The 19,537-nt window shown below is 42.8% G+C and overlaps 1 protein-coding gene across 3 annotated transcripts in view; it reads right to left on the reverse strand.

Moving 5' to 3' along the window:
* The window catches only part of MST1R (macrophage stimulating 1 receptor), a 53,345-nt gene that overhangs the window by 32,462 nt on the left and 1,346 nt on the right, over positions 1-19,537 (reverse strand). For 2 of the 3 annotated variants that reach the window (XM_081900235.1, XM_081900237.1), the window contains exon 2: positions 15,285-16,602. In XM_081900235.1, the coding sequence (XP_081756361.1) occupies positions 15,285-16,493 (1,209 nt within the window). In that variant the 5' untranslated portion in view covers positions 16,494-16,602. Of the gene's footprint in view, positions 1-15,284; positions 16,603-17,011; positions 17,112-19,537 lie in introns of those variants that run through there. The other variant, XM_081900236.1, reaches the window with a different exon arrangement.

Consider the following 19,537-nt stretch of genomic DNA (forward strand, 5'->3'; position numbering starts at 1 on the left):
CCTTCACGGCCTAGGACCCTCGTACCTACGGGACCACCTCTCCCGGTATGCCCCACGGAGAGCCTCAAAGTCCATAAATAACAACACCCTAGTGGTCCCGGGCCCTAAGGAAGTTAGATTGGCTTCAACCAGAGCCAGGGCCTTTTCAACTCTGGCTCTGGCCTGGTGGAATGCTCTGCCTCATGAGACCAGGGCCCTGCAGGATCTAATTTCTTTCCGCAGGGCCTGTAAGACAGAGTTGTTCCTCCTGAGTTTGGACATCATGAGGAACCATAGTTTGTTTAAAATCAGAAGCAGAAGGTTCCAATCTCCTTCTTGGGAAGAGAGATAATGTGAGCCCAGGGCTCACCACAGGGAAACATGGTTTCCTGTAATGTCTGAAGTGGGCTAATGACCCAATATGTAGATGGGCACAAGGCCATCAACAGGGGGCTACAGGAGGTGCAAATGTACTAGCTTTCTCTTAAAAAAAAAGTAAGCCAATTGGACACGATTTTATGACATGTCTAAAGAAAGTTACAAAACACAGAGGCTACTCTAATGCTTTGGCACTTGCAGGCAACACCATTGTGAAGGATGCTTAATCACTGTTGCCAAGCAACCAGAGGAAGGGATGTTGACTACCCCCATTTGGGACTCAGGACGGGGAGCCATCCCAGAGCAGGAGGGGAAGCTGGATGATAATAATAATAATAATAATAATAATAATAATAATAATAATAATAATAATAATAGTTTATTAATAATAATAATAATAATACCCCATCGATCTGACTGGGTTTCCCCAGCCACTCAGGGCGGCTTCCAACAGAATAATAATAATAATAATAATAATAATAATAGTGATAGAACCTAAAACATTAAAAGCTTCCCTAAACAGGAATAGAGGAGGATACTCTGGTATGTTTCTTTAAGCATTTTCCTCATGTCTACATTATTTCATTCATGCCCCAAGTATGATACCTTCACAGAACAAAGCATAACTGGCTGGCTTTTGTATGTTTTACTCAAAGGTAATTCCCTTGAAATGAAGGTTTCACAAAAAAAGTGAAATCGCAACCTGCCCCCCACCCATCCCATCTAGTGTACCAGGCCCAGAAAATCCTGTTGGCTTCCCTTGATTTTACAAAAAGATCCTTCGTCTTCAGGAAATATCAATATGTAATAAATGTTCAGAGAGAGAGAGAAAATAAAAGGGTGCTTTCTTCCTGCACATCAGGATTTGTTTATTTTTACACTTGAAATGCAGCTGGGTTTGCGGAAAACCAAAGAAAAGGCAAAATGTCTCCCAGCGGATTGTTCACATAAAAACAATTACGCAACAGACATTCATGTGATGGAACTGGTAATTTCTGGAGGAAATTCTTAAAATATTCCTTACTCCAGCAATTGACCTCACAGTATCAGGGTTAAGTCACCGTGAGGCAACTATTTTAAAATCACACCACACTGTGTGAATAATCCTAAATTTGAAACAAGGCAGCCTTGGGGTATAATTATAGGATGAAGTGCTTTGTGAAAACTGCTAAATGAATGGATGGATGGATGAACGAGTTTCTCAGAGGTAATCAGCATTCTTGGCTAGGGGTAATTCCACATCAACACACACTCCACTACAGCTCCCAGGGTCCCTTGTGGGGAAGCTATAGCACATAAACCAGTTACAGTTGATCATGTAGCCTCTTAATTAGTTTTTCAATGCTCTGCTGACTCAGGGCCTCACTGTCTTTGTGCGGGAATTTCCTTGATGCATTTCACACCCACCTTGCAAACTTTTCCATTTTCTCCTGCTATCAGTCAATGAGTAAGAAGTGACTGGGCGAGACCTACAAATCAAAGTATGACCCAGAAATCTCTCTCCCTCTAATCAGTTCAAAAATATTAAAGAAGTGTTCATGCAGGTGAACACTGAGTGGAAAAAGCAACAAACATGAGTCAGGAGAAAGTCCCCCTAGTCCTCAGGTTGCAGGTCTTTTGCAGTCTTCTTTAGATCTCACCATCCTGATAGATCAGGAATACTTGGCTGTCTCATTTTTCATTCTCAACACCTGATTATTTATAAACAATCTAAACAGCACCAAACCCAATATAAATCTTGGGGCGGGGGGAATCCCATGGTTTAATTCCCTTCACTGTGAAAACTTTCCATTTATTTGTTTCTTTAAGTCACTTACATCTTGCCTTTCTGTCAAAATGTTCTCAAGGTGATTTACAACATAAAATATTAAAATAATCAATATTAAAACGTTAACAACAAAAATCAGCTATAAGATAACATTTTAAACAGCCAAAAGAAAAATTGTGGCTACGGGTGTTCGTTTTGATGACAGTTTGCAGCTGATGTGCAAGTAAGCTAGCGCTGAGCCAAAATTTCTAAGTGACAGTTTGATAATGCTTAAAAAAACAAACAACCCCCCCTCTTTTTTTGTGTAGGAAATTATCTCTCTGGGAACCACCAATGCAAAGCCCAGAAAATGTTTATTTACTGTATCTTCCTTTTGCATATTCCCCCCTACTTAGCTAAAATGTACTGCTTTATTTGTACTTTAATCACCCAGGAACTGTTATGTGTGCCATTCTCACACACCTTGCACATTAGAAAAAGGCAGATACACTTGCAACCACTGCAGAGGCCACTCCAAGAGGACCTGAGTCTCCGAGAAGCATGCCAGTGGCCAAGGACCCATGGCTAGAAGCTGCCATCAGTGTAAGACCACTGGCCTCACCAGTCCCACACAAAGCAAGATTAGTGTTGCCCCAAATCTCCCTTTAACTAGACTTGCCACTCCTCAATCCCAGTAAGGTCTTCCATGCCTTATTCTAGGCTACTTCCTACTGTTTCCCCACTAGAACCTCTTCTACATGCACCTGAATTCTTCAGGAATTATATTGATTTGGAGTAAAACATTCTCTAATAAAAAGTGGGGTGGCGCTGTGGGGGACGCAGGTGGCGCTGTGGGTTAAAGCCTCAGTGCCTAGGACTTGCCGATCGAAAGGTCGGCGGTTCGAATCCCTGTGGCGGGGTGCGTTCCCGCTGCTCGGTCCCAGCGCCTGCCAACCTAGCAGTTCGAAAGCACCTCCGGGTGCAAGTAGATAAATAGGGACCGCTTACCAGCGGGAAGGTAAACGGTGTTTCCGTGTGCGGCTCTGGCTCGCCAGATGCAGCTTTGTCACGCTGGCCACGTGACCCGGAAGTGTCTCCGGACAGCGCTGGCCCCTGGCCTCTTGAGTGAGATGGGCGCACAACCCCAGAGTCTGTCAAGACTGGCCCGTACGGGCAGGGGTACCTTTACCTTTACCTTTAATAAAAAGTCATTAAAGAGCATGTGCCAAGCAGTCATGGGAACGTGAACGAAATCCCTGCTTAAACTTCTACTCTCTGCAGTGAATGTATGGAAGGGTTCATGGCAGCAGACTGTGAAGCCAATTTCCCTTCCATGTATTGACTTTACATAGATATAAGTTATCTGTGCTGCACAGCAACCACAAGGCTGCTACTGATACAGAGTCAACCTTCGGTTGTTCTATGGGGCTTTGACACACCCATCCTTGAAGACTGCTGGGGCTCAAGATGCCATGCATCTGCCGAATCAGATGACCCGCCACTATGCTGCCACGTGCACTATGCTGCCACTAAAACTTCCGTCACCGCTGTTCTTTAACAAGTTAGCACTGCAAGAGGAAGATGAATGAAGTAATAAAAATGAGCTTGCAGTCTTCTCCACGTGCTTCCTTCCTACCTTCTGGGAGGAAGGCAGTGAAGAGGAAATCTTCATCACCATTTCACCATAACCTGAGTCAGTCTGTCCGTTTTAACAGTGATGGTTTGTGGAAAGTTGGTTTGGCAAGACTGGCTGGGGAAGGGGTGGGGTAGGGTAGGTGAAGAAACCTCAAGCGTATGTCCCAAGCACAGGTCTGGGACTCATAGCAGGGTCCTGAGAAAGCCAACATTTTCATTAGCTTAGAGGACAGACGCCAAGATGCAGTTCCAGCCACATATTAAGAGAACAGAAAAAAAGCAGAGCTATTAGAGACATTTGCTAATGTTTTTCTTATAGCACGGATTTACATTGCGGGAGATATTCAGGCTGTCACTGAGACAACACGTGTAGTGCATGGCAGCGAACTAAGATAGTTGGGACAAGTCTTAATTTTGGTCTGGTTTAACTTGAGCAACAAACCTCAAAGCCACGAAAGAGAGCATACGCACAGTAATGTATGAAATAGAAAGTTGTGCAAAGCTCACACGAGTGCCAGGAAATGGACAATGAATCTCTCTCTCTCTCTCTCTCTCTCTCTCTCTCTCTCTCTAAAACACAGAATGAATCTGCAGAGAAGTGAGCTGAGCACTCTGAGGGCCTGTGGGACAGTTATTTTGACCTAAAAGTGTGGTTCTTCCGTACAAGGAAAGCGGCAGGAAGAGCAATTATGGGCTCTTAATAGGTTTGGAGCAATCTAGACTTCTTTTGTCATTCTCATCTTATTTCCTGAGCATTAGCAACAGGTTCAAACCACCTAACAAGAACTGGAGTTTAAAATGTCTTCCACAAAACTTTTGCACAACTTGGTATCTTGGCGTTTCAAATTTCAGTGGCGCCTCTGCGACAACAAAATCTGGTGCCCCCTCTACCTCTTGCCTTCCGTTCGACTTCATAGTTGTGACTCCTGCTGCAGCGCCCCAGAATCTCTGTGCCCAGTATGACCAAACTGGTTGTGCTCCCCTAGATCCACCTTTGGTTATCTTCACAGGCATGATAACCAGGATTCCTTAAATTCCACATTTATTTTACTATGCACTGCCTGATTCAACTCTGTGCAACTCTTTACTAACGATCTTTAAGAGGAATATACATGAAGCATGTAGAACTTATGGAGCATTCACACCTACACAGCTGGTACAAACAGATGTCCTCCCCTAAAATATGCTGCTGTTGTTAATGTTGTTATGCGATGGGCTCTCTGTCTTCTGAAAGTGAATAGAGTGAGGATAAAGCTGATATGCCAAAGGAATTTTCACAGTGTTGATCCCTACAGAAAGAGACTTCATAATTCAGGAACATTTTTGCCCCAGAGATAGCCAAGCATTAAATGAACCTCCATGGTCATTTTGTGTGAATGAACTGCACTGATCCCTTTACACACAGCTGTAGGGCCTGATTGGAGCATCTCTCAGCATGGCTCAAACAGAGCTTGGGGTTTGATTGAAGTTCCTAAATCATGTTGTCAACTGAAATTGCCACTTCAAAGGATTCTATACAAAGAAAGCATTTAACATAGCCATTTGAGCACCAGCTGATGCTTTGAGGACCCTTACCCCAATCATGAAGTGAGTAACACTTTTCAAAGTCAGGAAAGCTACCTGTTATTCTTGATTTCCTTGCGGCATCTCTAATACCTCACCTGCCCAACACAAGGCATTCTTCCTCCCAGTTACATCTAGGGTGGGAATGAATCAGGGCTCAGTAGGACTGAGACCCAATGCCAGGAATTAGCCTTGTCAACTCATGGTATCATTACAGTATATAGATGAGGGATCTCCTGCGCTGGCTTGGCCGATGGGTGTTGCAACCCAAAGCCGTTGGACGGCACCCAGTTGGTAAAGGTTGGGCTACAACAGCAGAGGAAACACAACACTGCATAACTGCAGGATATTATAACACAGATGTTATAACACAGATGCAGAGAATACAATAGCTAATTTGAGCAGCTTGAAAAAACAGGTGCCGAATGTACCAGACACAAAGGAAGCATAGGTGAGTTTATTTGTTTGAGTTCCTTTGTGTATCTATAACTTCCAGGTAATAAGCTCAAGGAAAACAGCAGCTAAGCTGGAAAGGACTTTGATAATCACGTGCCCTTTGTATTCTGCAAAGGGTTGAAATTACATTTCTAACCACTAAGCTTTCAGGTAAACTTCACTCACTTTCTAGCCTAAAGGTCACAGCTCGCAGTACTCTTATGATGCCAAAATTGTTTCAGTTTCAAGAAGTCCAAAAACCTAAACTGATATTACAGCTGGAAGCCACTTTTGTCAACAAAAAAATGTCACACTCTTAAAAATAAAAGTATAGCACCACATGGTGTGTTACTAAGCATGAAAAAATCCCTTTTTTAAGGGTTCTGCAGCTTAATTGATGGAACAGGTGGGTGTTTTTTTAAGTCTGTGAGCAATTTTATTTGTCTGTGGCACAATGGGCACTGCAAAACATGTGACTAGGACAGTTCCCACAATTGCAAATCTAATCTCCTGCTAGGACAAGCACCAGGGAAGCAGGAACAAAACACGGCGCTAATATATAACACTAAAATTTATCAATATAAACTGAAATTAAAAACATCATCAACATATTGTGGCTGGCCCTCTTTGCAGTCAACAGCAGGCATGGGCTTACCCACACTTCCCCTGGTCTCACTGCTTTCCCCTATAGGGAAAACTGCTCTTTGGTACTCAATCGGAACAAAGAGCACTTTGGGTTTTCTCTGGACTGCTGTCTCATCAAATTTAGCATTGAAGAGTAGGGAAAGGAGAAGGGCAAATGAAAAAACCACTCGGATCCGTGCTTTCTAGGCACGGGACAAGTGGAAGTGTGGATGAGCCCATAGGGAGAAAATTGTGCCCCAGCTTGTCTCAACCAGCCTGCCAGGAGTTCTCCCGGCTCCGCTTCTCCCCCACTTGTCAAGCCTCTTGCAAAAACCCACAATTTTTCCTACATCGTCGCCCACTGTAACCCTGAAAACGTCCCCCCTCCCAACTCTGTCTTAATGGCCTATCTGCCAGGCGATGCCCTAGTCCAGAAAAACAAGCTCAACTTATATTCTTACACTGTTAAATTGTCTGGCACCCAGGGGAAGGCTCCCAGCATTTAGTAATTCCAATTATTTAGTAATCCCTGACACTTACTCACTCAAGGAGTTATGGATGATTTTGCACCCACAAACTCTGGGACCCAAATATGCAGGTCCATACTGGGGGGGGGCAGTTGGGTACACTTCCCCTGGGCCTTGGAGGGCTAACATACCCTCCAACATTTATTCAATTAAAATAGAGACATCCTATTCCATAATGATAGTTTTACTATTTATGCCCTGCACTTCTTACTGGGTTGCCCCAGCCACTCTGGGCACCTTCCAGCATATATAAAAACATTAAACTCCCCCCCCCAACTTCCCTATACAGGATTGCCTTCAGACAAGATGGCTCAGGGGTCAGATAACTCTATACCCTCCAACATTTCTCCAATGAAAATAGGGACATCCTAAGGAAAAGTGGGACAAATCAGAAACTGGGAAGGCTGCTCTAAATCAGGGACGTCCCTAGAAAATAGAGACACTTGGAGGGTCTGGGTTAAGATGTGCAATGGTTATAAGGTAAAGGTAAAGGGACCCCTGACCATTAGGTCCAGTCGTGGCCGACTCTGGGGTTGCGGAGCTCATCTCGCTTTACTGGCCGAGGGAGCCGGCGTACAGCTTCCGGGTCATGTGGCCAGCATGACTAAGCCGCTTCTGGCGAACCAGAGCAGCACACGGAAACACCGTTTACCTTCCCGCCGGAGCGGTACCTATTTATCTACTTGCACTTTGGCATGCTTTCGAACTGCTAGGTGGGCAGGAGCTGGGACTGAGCAACAGGAGCTCACCCCATCGTGGGGACTCAAACCGCTGACTTTCTGATTGTGTGGTTTAACCCACAGCGCCACCCGTGTCCCTGTGCAATGGTTATGCTAGGGTTCAAATGTGAAATATAGAATGCTGTCCACCAACATCCATTCCAGTATTTCAGTCTTCTAGGATGATATTGCATTATAATATATTTTGTACACACACAAATAAATGTGGGGTTCATGTTAGTTTTCAGACTTACAATGTAGAATTGTGTCCTCCTGACTGTGCATGCCAAATTTCACTCTGATACTTCAAGGCTCAAAGGAGAAACTTACTCAAGAAACGTAAATGACAAATAGACAACTAAACCAATGACTTCACTACACCTGGCCAAAGGAGATGAAATCCTCCCCTCCATTGCTGTGACTCATAATGGAAACAAAGCCAAGAGATTTAAAGGTACTCTGAAGGTAATTGCAGGGCTGGTACCACCACAAGCCTTTCTGAAGCAGTTGCCTCAAGAGACACTCAGGGAAGGGTGGCAGATTTGCACCCCCAATTTGGGTCTCCCATCTTGAATCAAACTTGGGAATCTGGGGAAGGAGAAGACTTGGAGGCTTTTCACAAGTGCAACTTAAAACAAATTTTTGTATAAATTTGTTTGTAATGTGAGTATTATTAACCAAGAGTCAGAACGCATGGTCAGATTCCAAATGCAGTTCTTCTGCTCTCTATTCTACATTATCTTCAACAACAGCATCTTCACAGTACAAGAGCTGCTCAAAGGCAAGATTTGCAACTTAGCTGGAACGGTTGCCTAAATGCCTTAAAGCAAAGCCTCCTTCCTGGTTTCTTTTTGCTGCCCAAGATTCCAGGCTTGGTTTGGGGGGCATGAGCGTCAAATAAGACAAGATTTTAACAACAGCACTTCCCTGCATGGTCCCTGTCGTCTCTCAAAACCATTAATGAAGTGAATAAGCAGTTGTGATCACATGCCTATGACATTCATGGAACTCTATTTCATGCAACAGTCCTACTAGCTGTAGATGCATACCTTAGGGACGAACTGCATTTTCACCAGCAACAGTTTGCATGCTGGACAAATGCAGTATCTCCACAACAATAGTGTAGCCTAAAGAGAAGGTGTTGGACTCTTGTGTCGCATATGAGAAACATTTTGCTGTGTGTTGGGAGCTGGGGGACCCAACTTGTGAAAATACACGTTGGCTGCCAAATCTGCATGACTTGGTAAGCCAACTTATAGTTTACCTGGAGTCCACATGAATACTTGTTCTTGGTTGCAGCTCATGGGTGGTGAGAAGAAAGCTGAGACCACCTTTGGACAACACACTAATCTAAATCTTAGCTCAGCTAAGCATGGCACAGAAGCAAAAAGGACCAGGGAAAAGCAAAGTAGCTTTAAGCTCTTCTCTGGGAGCCCACACATTCACAACAGTCCCAGTAAGCCATAGTTTTGCTTACTATGTCATGAGAAGCAGGCCTCAAGTGTCGTTGGCCTTGTTTTCTGGTTACATTGCATGGGGATTTCACTATCGCCTACTCCCTGTTCCTCTTTTTGAAGAAATCTGTGCTTCAGTCAGACATCTATGTGAGGATGCAGGAGGATCGAGAAAAGGGGGTGACTAAGCTTTATTGCATAACAATCCATAGATGTTAATCACAGAATTGCAGAGCCAGTGACATTTATCTATTCATCCTGCCAATGTTTTTGTTTGCGTGGGCAAATATATAGGAAGGGGTATGCAGCCATCAGGTCTCAGCTAGCCCAGATCCCACTTAGAAATGTTACATAAGTCCATTGCTTTTGTTTATTAAAGTGTTAGGAAATATTTGATAAACAGACCAAGCTACCACTTCTGGCCATGTTTATCATAGTGGCTACTGGAAGAACCGAGGCATGTCAATCTGAGTAGGGGGCTAGCCACAATGTAAACCATACATCAAGCAGGAGGGGAAAGATGGGAAATAATTATGACACTTTTTGATGAATAGGGAGCACATGGGGCTTGCTCCCAGGCAAACCTGTAGATTAGATTATACCCAATGCTAACAAATAAGCTTGCTTGCATTCTCTTTCCCATCACTCTTTCTATATGATCTGATTTTTGCTTTAATCTTAGTTTTACTCTGTCTTGCCTCTCCACTGCCCTCATATTCAAAATGTCTTTACTCTTTCATCTGCTAACACATCTCTTTCCAATTCCTACTTTTACCTCCGTCTTGGTGTACACTGGTGTACACTGTAACTAAACATCTTGCACCCACAGATTAAAGGGCACAAAATCAAAACTCAGCTTCAAAATCCTTGCTCAATGGCTGGAAAACAACATTTCCAGTCCTCGAATACACCAAGCGATAATGTACTTTTAAGAAGCATTGTCCCAGGAGGACTGTGCAATGTGCCTCTTCTCAATGTTTGAATCAGCTCTATGTCAGTGCCACCTGGGAATACACGATGTAATAATGGGACTATTAGCAGCTACATCCTAACAGAGATAAGGAACATGAGAGGAATATGATTTGCCTCCGGAAAGGGGGAGAAATGCTGAACGTTTGAAGTGCATTCCCCAGTAACTAAGTCGAGAAAACCAAGCAGCTGCAAATGGCTGACTGAGACTTTTTGCATACCTTCCAATTGCCTTCTATAAATAAAATTAATAGCCATGCCCCTCTGGCCTATTGTCTTTAAAAAACTAACTGGTTTAAATATTTGGAATTTTACCCTTCAGTCCTGGTTGCAATGAACAGTTTATTTTCCCTCCTGTTGTATCATACAGAAACCACCTTGAGATTTACGAATGAAGGGCGATATACAAATTTAATACATAAAATAAATTGAAACCAGTACAGTATAATATTTAGTGTTGGTCTGGGACTAGGGAGACCAGGGTTCAGGTCCCCATTCAGTCATGAAGCTCATTGGGTGCCCACTTCCACTCAGCCTAACCTACCTCCCATAATGTAATGGGAAAGGGAAGAACCATTTATGCCAGCTTGAACGTGTTATGAGAATTATAAGGTCTAAGATATAAAATACATATACCAAGCAAACACATACATAAATATATAAACCGTATGTCTGAAACAGTACAGGAAAAAAAGTCCTGAAACCATTTTGTCTTTCCCAAATTGACCTCAAATGTTTCTCTACAAGGAGGGAAGAAATGGGAAAAATCTCCCCATTTGCTCACAAATTCTGCCCTAAGGGCACATTTAAGCTATGAATAGGGCGAGCCTGTGATCTGGACTCAGGAATGAAGTATTTATCATCACAAAATAGCCAGGCTGCCCGGGTAAACTCATTAACAGCCAGGTAAACCCATCAACAGGTTTCCTGCCAGACAGGAATCTGTTGTAGACCAACCCTTCTGTGATTTATGAATGATGTATTGGGGGGTGGTCTTGGGCTCCAGGGTGGGCAATTTCAAATGTCAATATAAGGGCTTGTGCGCCATTGTTCAGGGTTCTTCCTGCATGTGGTTGTGAAGCACCCTGTTGCAACAGTTAATAAAAATCAGGCTTACTAGCTGCTTTGCTTCTCAATATTCTCTGGTTGGGCTCTGCTATTTTCTCCTACTGATAGAGAACCTACATAAGGACTCTATATGGGCTCTTGGGTACCCCATAAGGGACAGGGAGCAGGGTTTTTTTCTTATAACAAACTCCTTGGAGAAAAGGCAGGATATAAATGTAATAATAAATAAATAAAATTATGTATGGTGTGGAGAAAGTGGGCAAGGAGAAGTTTTTCTTCCTCTCACACAATACTGTAACTTGGGGGACGTCCAGTTACACTGAATGTTGGAGGGTTCAGGGCAGATAAAAGAAATAACTTCTTTGTCTGCAACTTAATTAAATACAGTGGTACCTTGGGTTAAGAACTTAATTCATTCTGGAGGTCCGTTCTTAACCTGAAACTGTTTTTAACCTGAGGTACCACTTTAGCTAATGGGGCCTCCTGCTGCCGCCGCACGATTTCTGTTCTCATCCTGAAGCAAAGTTCTTAACCTGAGGTACTATTTCTGGGTTAGCGGAGTTTGTAACCTGAAGCATCTGTAACTTGAAGCGTCTGTAACCCGAGGTACCACTGTAATGGAATTTGGTCCCCTGGAGAAGCAGCAATGGCCACCAGCTTCAATGGCTTTAAAACAGCTACCATGGCTGTGCTCTGTTTTCAGTGCTAGAGGAGGCAGTACTACTTGCTGGGAATTCCACCTGTGGGGAGCACTGTTGCACTTCAGCTGGCATGCTTTCCATAGGCATCTCGTTGGCCACTGTGAGAACCAAAGGCAACATTATGTGGGACTTTGGCCTGATCCAGCAAGTCTCTTCTTACATTCTTATACCCTACGCTGCCTGCACAAGCAGACTGCTCCCTTGAGTAAAGAAATGGGGCCATAAGGAACACATGGACCAAATTTCGCACACATTGGAGCTGCTATGTATTTCTTCCGTGTTTGCAAGCATGCCTGGGATATCAGGTATCAAAGCAAACTGTAGCATGCATGCTGCAGCACTGAGAAACACCAACATTGGCCTAAGGGCAGTAGTGCTTCTTAAATTACCCTTTCCCACCTCTGTTCAATCATAAGAGCCCAAAGCAAATGCACATTCCCAACCCATCCCAGCAGGGAGATTACGAAAAAGATTTCAAAGGAGAAATACTTGATTTTCCGACTGCCTACGCTTCAGAAAGGGTGTGCACTTGGATTCCAGCCACCACAACTGAATTCTGGTTTTGCCCCCATCCGGCGTAAACTCGTTGGACTAATCGTTTTATCTTCTTATATTCCAGCTTTAACGAAAGTGATGCAATAACATCATCGCCATGGGAGACTCCATAAACACCCACCAACACAAAAGCCTCCCCACTCCCTTTTAAAGAAGCAGAAGTACATGTTGCAGCAAGCAGCCATGAAACAGCTGCATGTGCTAAATGATGGTAGTGAAGCTGATGAACGTAGACTGAGATGGAGACTGCTTCACAGCTTCAATATTAATGAAATGGGTAGATTAAAAAAAAGCCAGAGGCACAGAATGTGAAAAGGATTCGGGAGAGCACGTGTGTTGGCGTGGGGAGGGGACTCAAAGATGGAAGATAAGTATGCTTTGACTGATTCTGTTTTAAAACTTAAAAAAAAAAATCCCCAGCATGCCAGAAGCCTTAAAACATGCAATTCCAGAAACCACATTGGCTCAAAACATGATGCTTGTTATTCTAGTAACACCCCACCCTCCATTATTCAAAGTATCTTCTTTTCCTAGTACGTATTTGAACATATTGTGGCCATTCTGAGAAATACATGAAGATCAGCAATACTTTTAATCAGTGGGTAAGTTCTAGAGAATCTTGGACTATAAAGATTAAAATGCTGGTCTGGAAACAAACCTATGAAGAATTCCCAGAGGAGTTATCAATATATCTAACAACTTCCAGATGCGTAACCATGATTGTCTGTTGAAGCTAAAACAACAAAGAGCCTTGTGGAATCTTACAGAATAACAGATTTATTGTAGCACACACTTTCATGGATTAGTATCCACTTATTATTATTATTATTAGTATTATTATTATTTAGGGAAGTTTTTAATGTTTGATTTTATTTTTAATATTCTGTTGGGAACCGCCCAGAGTAGCTGGAGAAACCCAGCCAGATGGGCAGGGTATGAATGAATGAATGAATGAATGAATGAATGAATCAATCAATCAATCAATCATTACTACTACTACTACTACTACTACTGTACCTTGCTTTGAGTTTAATGAAAAATCAGCAAATTAAGTAAGGTTATTATTAAAGGTAAAAAAAAACATTATCCTGGATCTTTAGGGGATTTGCACTGGCATCCACAAACCAAGCATACAGGATTTTGATCAGTTTTTCCACACCAAGATGAATGAGAAAGGAACTATGCTTTGTTCATAGCATGGAGCTGCTGCTAAAAATGGCAACCCAAAGTCTGGTTCTCTCCATCTTCCCTGTAATGTAGGGGTCATAGGGGTAGGCCAATCTGTGGACCTCAAGATGATGTTGCTGGACTCCTACCTTCGATCAGCCCTGGCTGCCATGACCAGTGGTCAGGGATTATGGGAGCTGTAGTCCAGCAAGATCTGGAGGACCAAAGGTTAGACAGCCATCCTGTATGTGCAGAAACCCTTTCAGTACCATAATATCACCAAACTGTGTGTTTTCTCCTTCACACCCAACATATTGTTGGAGGTCATTAGCCTGGGTGGGGAATGTACAACAGAATGATATCATGGAACTGGGTAAGTTTTCCAACATGCTAATGAAGAAGAAATATTTGGTGGCTGAAAGATACTATTCCCAGCAACCCTGAAATTATTAACTGTGAGGATATGTAAGATTAATGTTTGCAGTCTGTTATGTTTTCACATTTTTAAATTATGGTTTTGTTTTACAGTCAAATCTTGGCTCCCGAACGCCTCCGTTTTGGAATGTTTCAGCTCCCAAACGCAAAAAACCCAGAAGTAAATTCTCCAGTTTTCAAATGTTTCTCGAAAGCCGAACATCCAGCGCAGCTTTCACGTGTGTGCAAGAAGCTCCTGCAACCAATCAGAAGCCACGCCGCAGTTGCTGAACATTTCGGAAGCTGAACGGGCTTCCGGAAGAGATTACGTTCGACAACCGATGTTTGACTGTATTTGTATTGTATTTTTTACCACTTTACTAACTGCCTGGAAATGTAATAAATAAATAAAGTTTGCAAAAGTTTGACAGAACTCTCATGTTTCATGAAAAACAATACTGTACTAGTATCAAGGTCTGAAGAAATGTTTTCTCAAAAGAGAGAAAGAGAGGACACAGCAGAGGTCTCTTTTGGTTTTGTGTAATGTCAGTTCACCTCAGTTAACAAGTGTGGTCTGGTGGCTACAGTGCTGGGATTTGCACTCAGGTTAAAAGCCCACATCTGCCATTTTTACAGCTAGCCAGCTCCATTCCACCCCCAGCAGATTCCACCCTTGGACAGCCATGGCATTTCTGATAAAGGTAGCAAAACCAAATACTCAGGTTGTAGATACAAGGAATGATCCTGCATTGCAGAAAAGGCAGGCAATGGGAACAAGTGGGAACTAATGGAAAGGCTAATAGAAAAAGGAAGGAAGGAAGGAAGGAAGGAAGGAAGGAAGGAAGGAAGGAAGGAAGGAAGCTAGGTCTCTCTTTTCTCTAAAAGTCAGTGCAGAAACTCTCCTCTGGCCTGTGCTTTGTTTCATTAACCTTGCCCTTCCCCCAGGTGGGTGGTTGTTGTTTTTTGGTTCCCTACACTTGATGGGCAGGGGGTGTACCTTGCTGGCAGCCTGCAGAGTCCCAAACCGCCCCAGAAGGTGGAGTCCCAAAGCACTGGGCTCCCCTACTAACACCCAGGCAACCTCTCTACCACTTGTTTCTGTCTCTTCTGACGTAAATATACAATGCTCATGTAACCTTGCCTCACAGTTTCTTAATTTCCTGTCTTTAAAATGGGTCTTAGTGCAACTTATCTCAAAGAACTGTTTTGAACATTTTTTTAAAGCCTGAAAAAAATACTGTATATAAGTGACTAATGATAATTTCCTCCAACCAGGTCTAAGAATCACCTCTGATATCACATACAATAATTTCATGTAAGAAGACGGGGAATGATTGCTGGGAACTCACATTATGTGGACAGTACTCCAAACCCTGATAAAACTTCAGTCCTCGAGGCACACTGTTGTGGACATCCACATTGCAGCACTCCTTCATCCCTTCATCGATAGCCTCATTTATCTTGTTCACGGGGAAAGCGCAAACAGCCGAGTAATTCCGGGGCACTTTGCTGCCTGGCAGGCTTTCAGCAAACACCCCAAAGAGAACCAGTTCTCTGTCAGCATCACTGACAGTGATCTCAGGAGCCAGTTTCGAGCCAGGCTGAGTAGCATGAGCTGCTTGCAAAACATTAAAAACGACATCCCTGGGGGTTGCCCCAAGACTCCTCTTCCGCTTGGTGTTAAAGCGGCAGTCCAAGTTCAGTTCACGGTACGTGCGCACTTCTGTTTCTTCAGTACTGAGCCGTACGATCCTAGTGTGGTACACGCTGGACTCAGGGTTTTCTTTTTGGACTGTTAGGAAATATACAAAATCCCGGTATTCAAAGGAATACACATAGTTAATTGGGTATGTGTCTTGAAACACAGGTAGCACCGTTAAGGAGTGGAAAGGATGGTCGAACCCTTCTGCGTTACTCTTGAGTCTCCGTATAGACACGGATTTGGGGCTATATGTCTCCGCAATGTTTCTGTTAATGGTAGATGCAATGTAAAAGTATACTGTGTTTATCATATCAGAAACTACAACTTTAGTGCCTAAAGGACTGGCCACACAGTCTGGACACTCAGAAGGCCTGTTAAATTTAGCAGAGAACAGGCATTTGGTGTCGACTGACACAACATTGCCATTTTTTTTAATCTCATGCTGGAAGCAGACTCCATGATGGGAAGTCCCACAACTATAAAGCCAAAATTCTTGAGGATCCAACACCAGAACTATGTTATCTGTATCTTCGGGGTTCATTGGCCCTTTCACAGGACATTTGGCACAGATCTCACACGCGGCGTTGCCCCAGGGACCAGTCACTATCGTAGACAGAATTTCCATCTTTGAGTTCAACATGAAGATCTTGTTCCGAACTGCAACAAAGATCGCATCATCGTACTCAGAAGTGACAATGTTCTGAATGGAACTCCCAGCATCGAATGTAGGGAAGCTGTACTTCACTGTGTAATCTCTGGTTGAGTCAGACCATCGAGGTGGGCATTGCCATGTCTTCCCAATGATTATTGTGGGCAATAACCCCAATGTGAGGCAAAATAACAATGATACACCCATACTAGGGAGGTAACAGTAATGCAGAGTCCCAGACCTCAGAGACTACCTCAGCTTTTCAGTTCTGTGTGGAGCTGAAATCCATCCAGAATAGTCTACCATCGCATTGCAGCTGAAAGGGAGAGAAAATATGAATGACTGACATTGAAGAAAAAAGAAAACAAGCTTGCATTTAAGTATTACGGAGCATCCGATAGAAGAGGAAGATATTAGGAAGCTGTGTTGAGTCTGCTGCAGCAAAAACAACAGTTCTGTGGCACCTAAAAGATGAACAGATTCCTTATATTTTTATATTTTATTTATAAAAATATTCATATTCTGGGAAGCTTCCAACTTCATAAAGACACAGCAAAACATCACACAATTAAAAACTTCCCGATACAGAGCTGCCTTCAGAGAGTTGTATAGTTGTTTATCTGTTTGACATCTGATGGAAGGGCATTCTACAGGTTTACAACAAAAATAAATAAAATACATAAAACCAGTGCTATTTTTCTAGAAAAAGAGGTGCCAGAACTCACCATGAACACCTCCCTTGTTCTCTTATAATGGCAATGGTGCCCACCTGAGAGGTGCCAGAACTGGGTTCCGACAAGTACTGGCTGAAAAAAAAACCCCTGCATAAAAGCATATTGTAAAAACCAGTTAAAAGCAGAAATCAATCAACAATTGTGGGAAGATGCATTCTTAACTGCCTGGACAGGCCTGGTGGAATAGGAAAGTTTTCAGAAGGTGTTTAAAAGTTGAAACAGAAGTTCCCTTCTTACAGCATAAGTTTTTGTGGGTCGCACAATAAAAGGGAGTTGGATCTCCTTGTGTAAAGGAATCCTCTACAGAGGCTATACTGTCCGTGAAAATCCAGCCATACAATGTTCGTGAAAATCCGGATGGATGGCAACCCATGTCGGCAGTGCCGTTTTGGACAAATAAATTGTGATTTTGCCAAGAAAACTCAACAACTTTTAGCTGGTGCCCATCATCACATCTGTGTCCTAATTGTTGTTGCTTTTGATCTGATGTTTTCACCAGACAGTAAAGGATCTAGGGTGTCAAAATCTCATGGATTAAAAAAAACCCAACCAATTCCATTCTTTTCTCAGTAAAAAATATACCAAAAAGTAGGTGGAGTAAGTAATAATAATAACTTCGTAAGTATTATTTCCTATATATGTAATTGGTCTACATCAGTTAATATTTACAGGCAGTTTTACACTGACTATCAATGGGTTAATTGCACAGTGGGTTTATTTTAAAAAGGTTTTAGTAATGTTAAAAATATTCATATTAATCATTTTAATTGAATTGAATATGACAATACAACAATAGAACACAAAAAAGTAAAACATAACAAGAGATGACTGGTCCATCTATTATTAATTAAAGTTTGACAAGACAGTTATTATTACTACATTCTTCAGTAATTGAACCAATATAATAATTCCATTTCCTTTTATTTCTGGTTTTTACATAATCTGGATGATAAAACTGCCAGATGCTTTTGAGAATTTGGGGCTGACTTCTTTGTGAGCCTTATTTCATTTCTAATAATGTCTGCCATATAAACCTTTCTATTTCTGAATCAAGAAACAAGGTTACCCCCACCATTCTATATTGGATGCTGGGACAACCCCCCAGCCAAAGGCCGCAGAGTTTGAAAAGGAAATAAAATCATACCAGATTGCATAAATTTATATATATACACTGTATTTTTCCGTGTATAAGACTAGGTTTGTTTGTTTTTTTACCAAAAAAAATAGGTTTAAAATTGGGGCTTGTCTTATACATGAGTAGTGCTGAGGGGTGTTTTCTTAATTTGGAGTCCCCCAAAATACATGGGGGCGTCTTATACATGGAAAAATATGGTGTGTTTTGAGTGACCTCTTGCCACTTTTAATTTATGCAGCAGCATCATATTTAATATTTACAGTCAGTTTTACATTGGGTGGGGCAAGTTGGGGCTGGGCGCATTGCCTGGAGCCTCACCGCTGCCTCCCCCTCAGTTGTAGGGTAGCTGAGGGAGAGCAGATGCAAGCCCCACGCTGCCGTTTCGGGCAGTGCAGAGCCTGCAGGCGCCCGAACCACCGCATCACTTCCAGGAGAGACGCATGGCTCGGTCACGCTGCAGGCCCCATGGTAAGTGCTGCCCCCTGCAGTGTGGCGCCCAATGCCCCCAGCCCCCCCCAGCTATGCCTCTGAATTTATGTGATATCTTTTTGTTTCTCAGTGGTAGGGTATCTGCTTTCATTCACATCCCTGGTTCAATCTCCAGCATCACCAGGTGGGCCTGGTAATAATCCCTGGTTGAACTGCTGCCAGTCAGTTTAGGCAGTACTGAGCTAGATAGACCAACGGTCTGATTTTCTATAATGCAGCTTTCGATATTCCTGAAATCCCCAAAGAATAAAAAACAATGGCGCTCTTTCTTTGAATTAACAAATGAAGCAAATATTAAGTGATCTGGATAATCAAATCTCATTATCACTGGGTGCAGCACACACACAATCCTACATATACGGGAGGAAATGCGCACACAGTGCAAAGGTGCATTCTTGGGTGTGGCTAACACATAATAATGGAACACCCAGATACTTTATTTTAAGTGCCTACTGTCCTGTAGAACTATCTCCATCCATTAACTCTGATTCTATGTATGCATATTCAGGAATGCCATGAAGTTCAACTGAGTTTACTCCCAAACAAGTGCAGTAACATGAATCACCCAGTAAGTTTATTTCCCCAGTGCACAACTGAAAAGATGGAGGGGTTTAAGGGGGTTATGACTTCAAACATTACACAACAGCAAAACCACATTTGGAACCAGGAGTGTACACTCACTGGGAAGTCCCAGCAAGGCCAAAGTCCCTGGCAACCCTACCTGCATAACACACACCAACAAGCACTGTTTCGGGATGAAACATTTTTGCCTCACCTTTCAATCTTAAGGGGTCAAGGCAGCTTGCATAAATATCAAATATATATACACACACACACACACACCACTAATAATAATAATAATAATAATTACAGCTCCAAAAGCATAGCAAAAC

This window comes from Podarcis melisellensis, assembly GCF_964234715.1.
Source record: "Podarcis melisellensis genome assembly, chromosome: 2".
Taxonomy (NCBI): Eukaryota; Metazoa; Chordata; class Lepidosauria; order Squamata; family Lacertidae; genus Podarcis; species Podarcis melisellensis.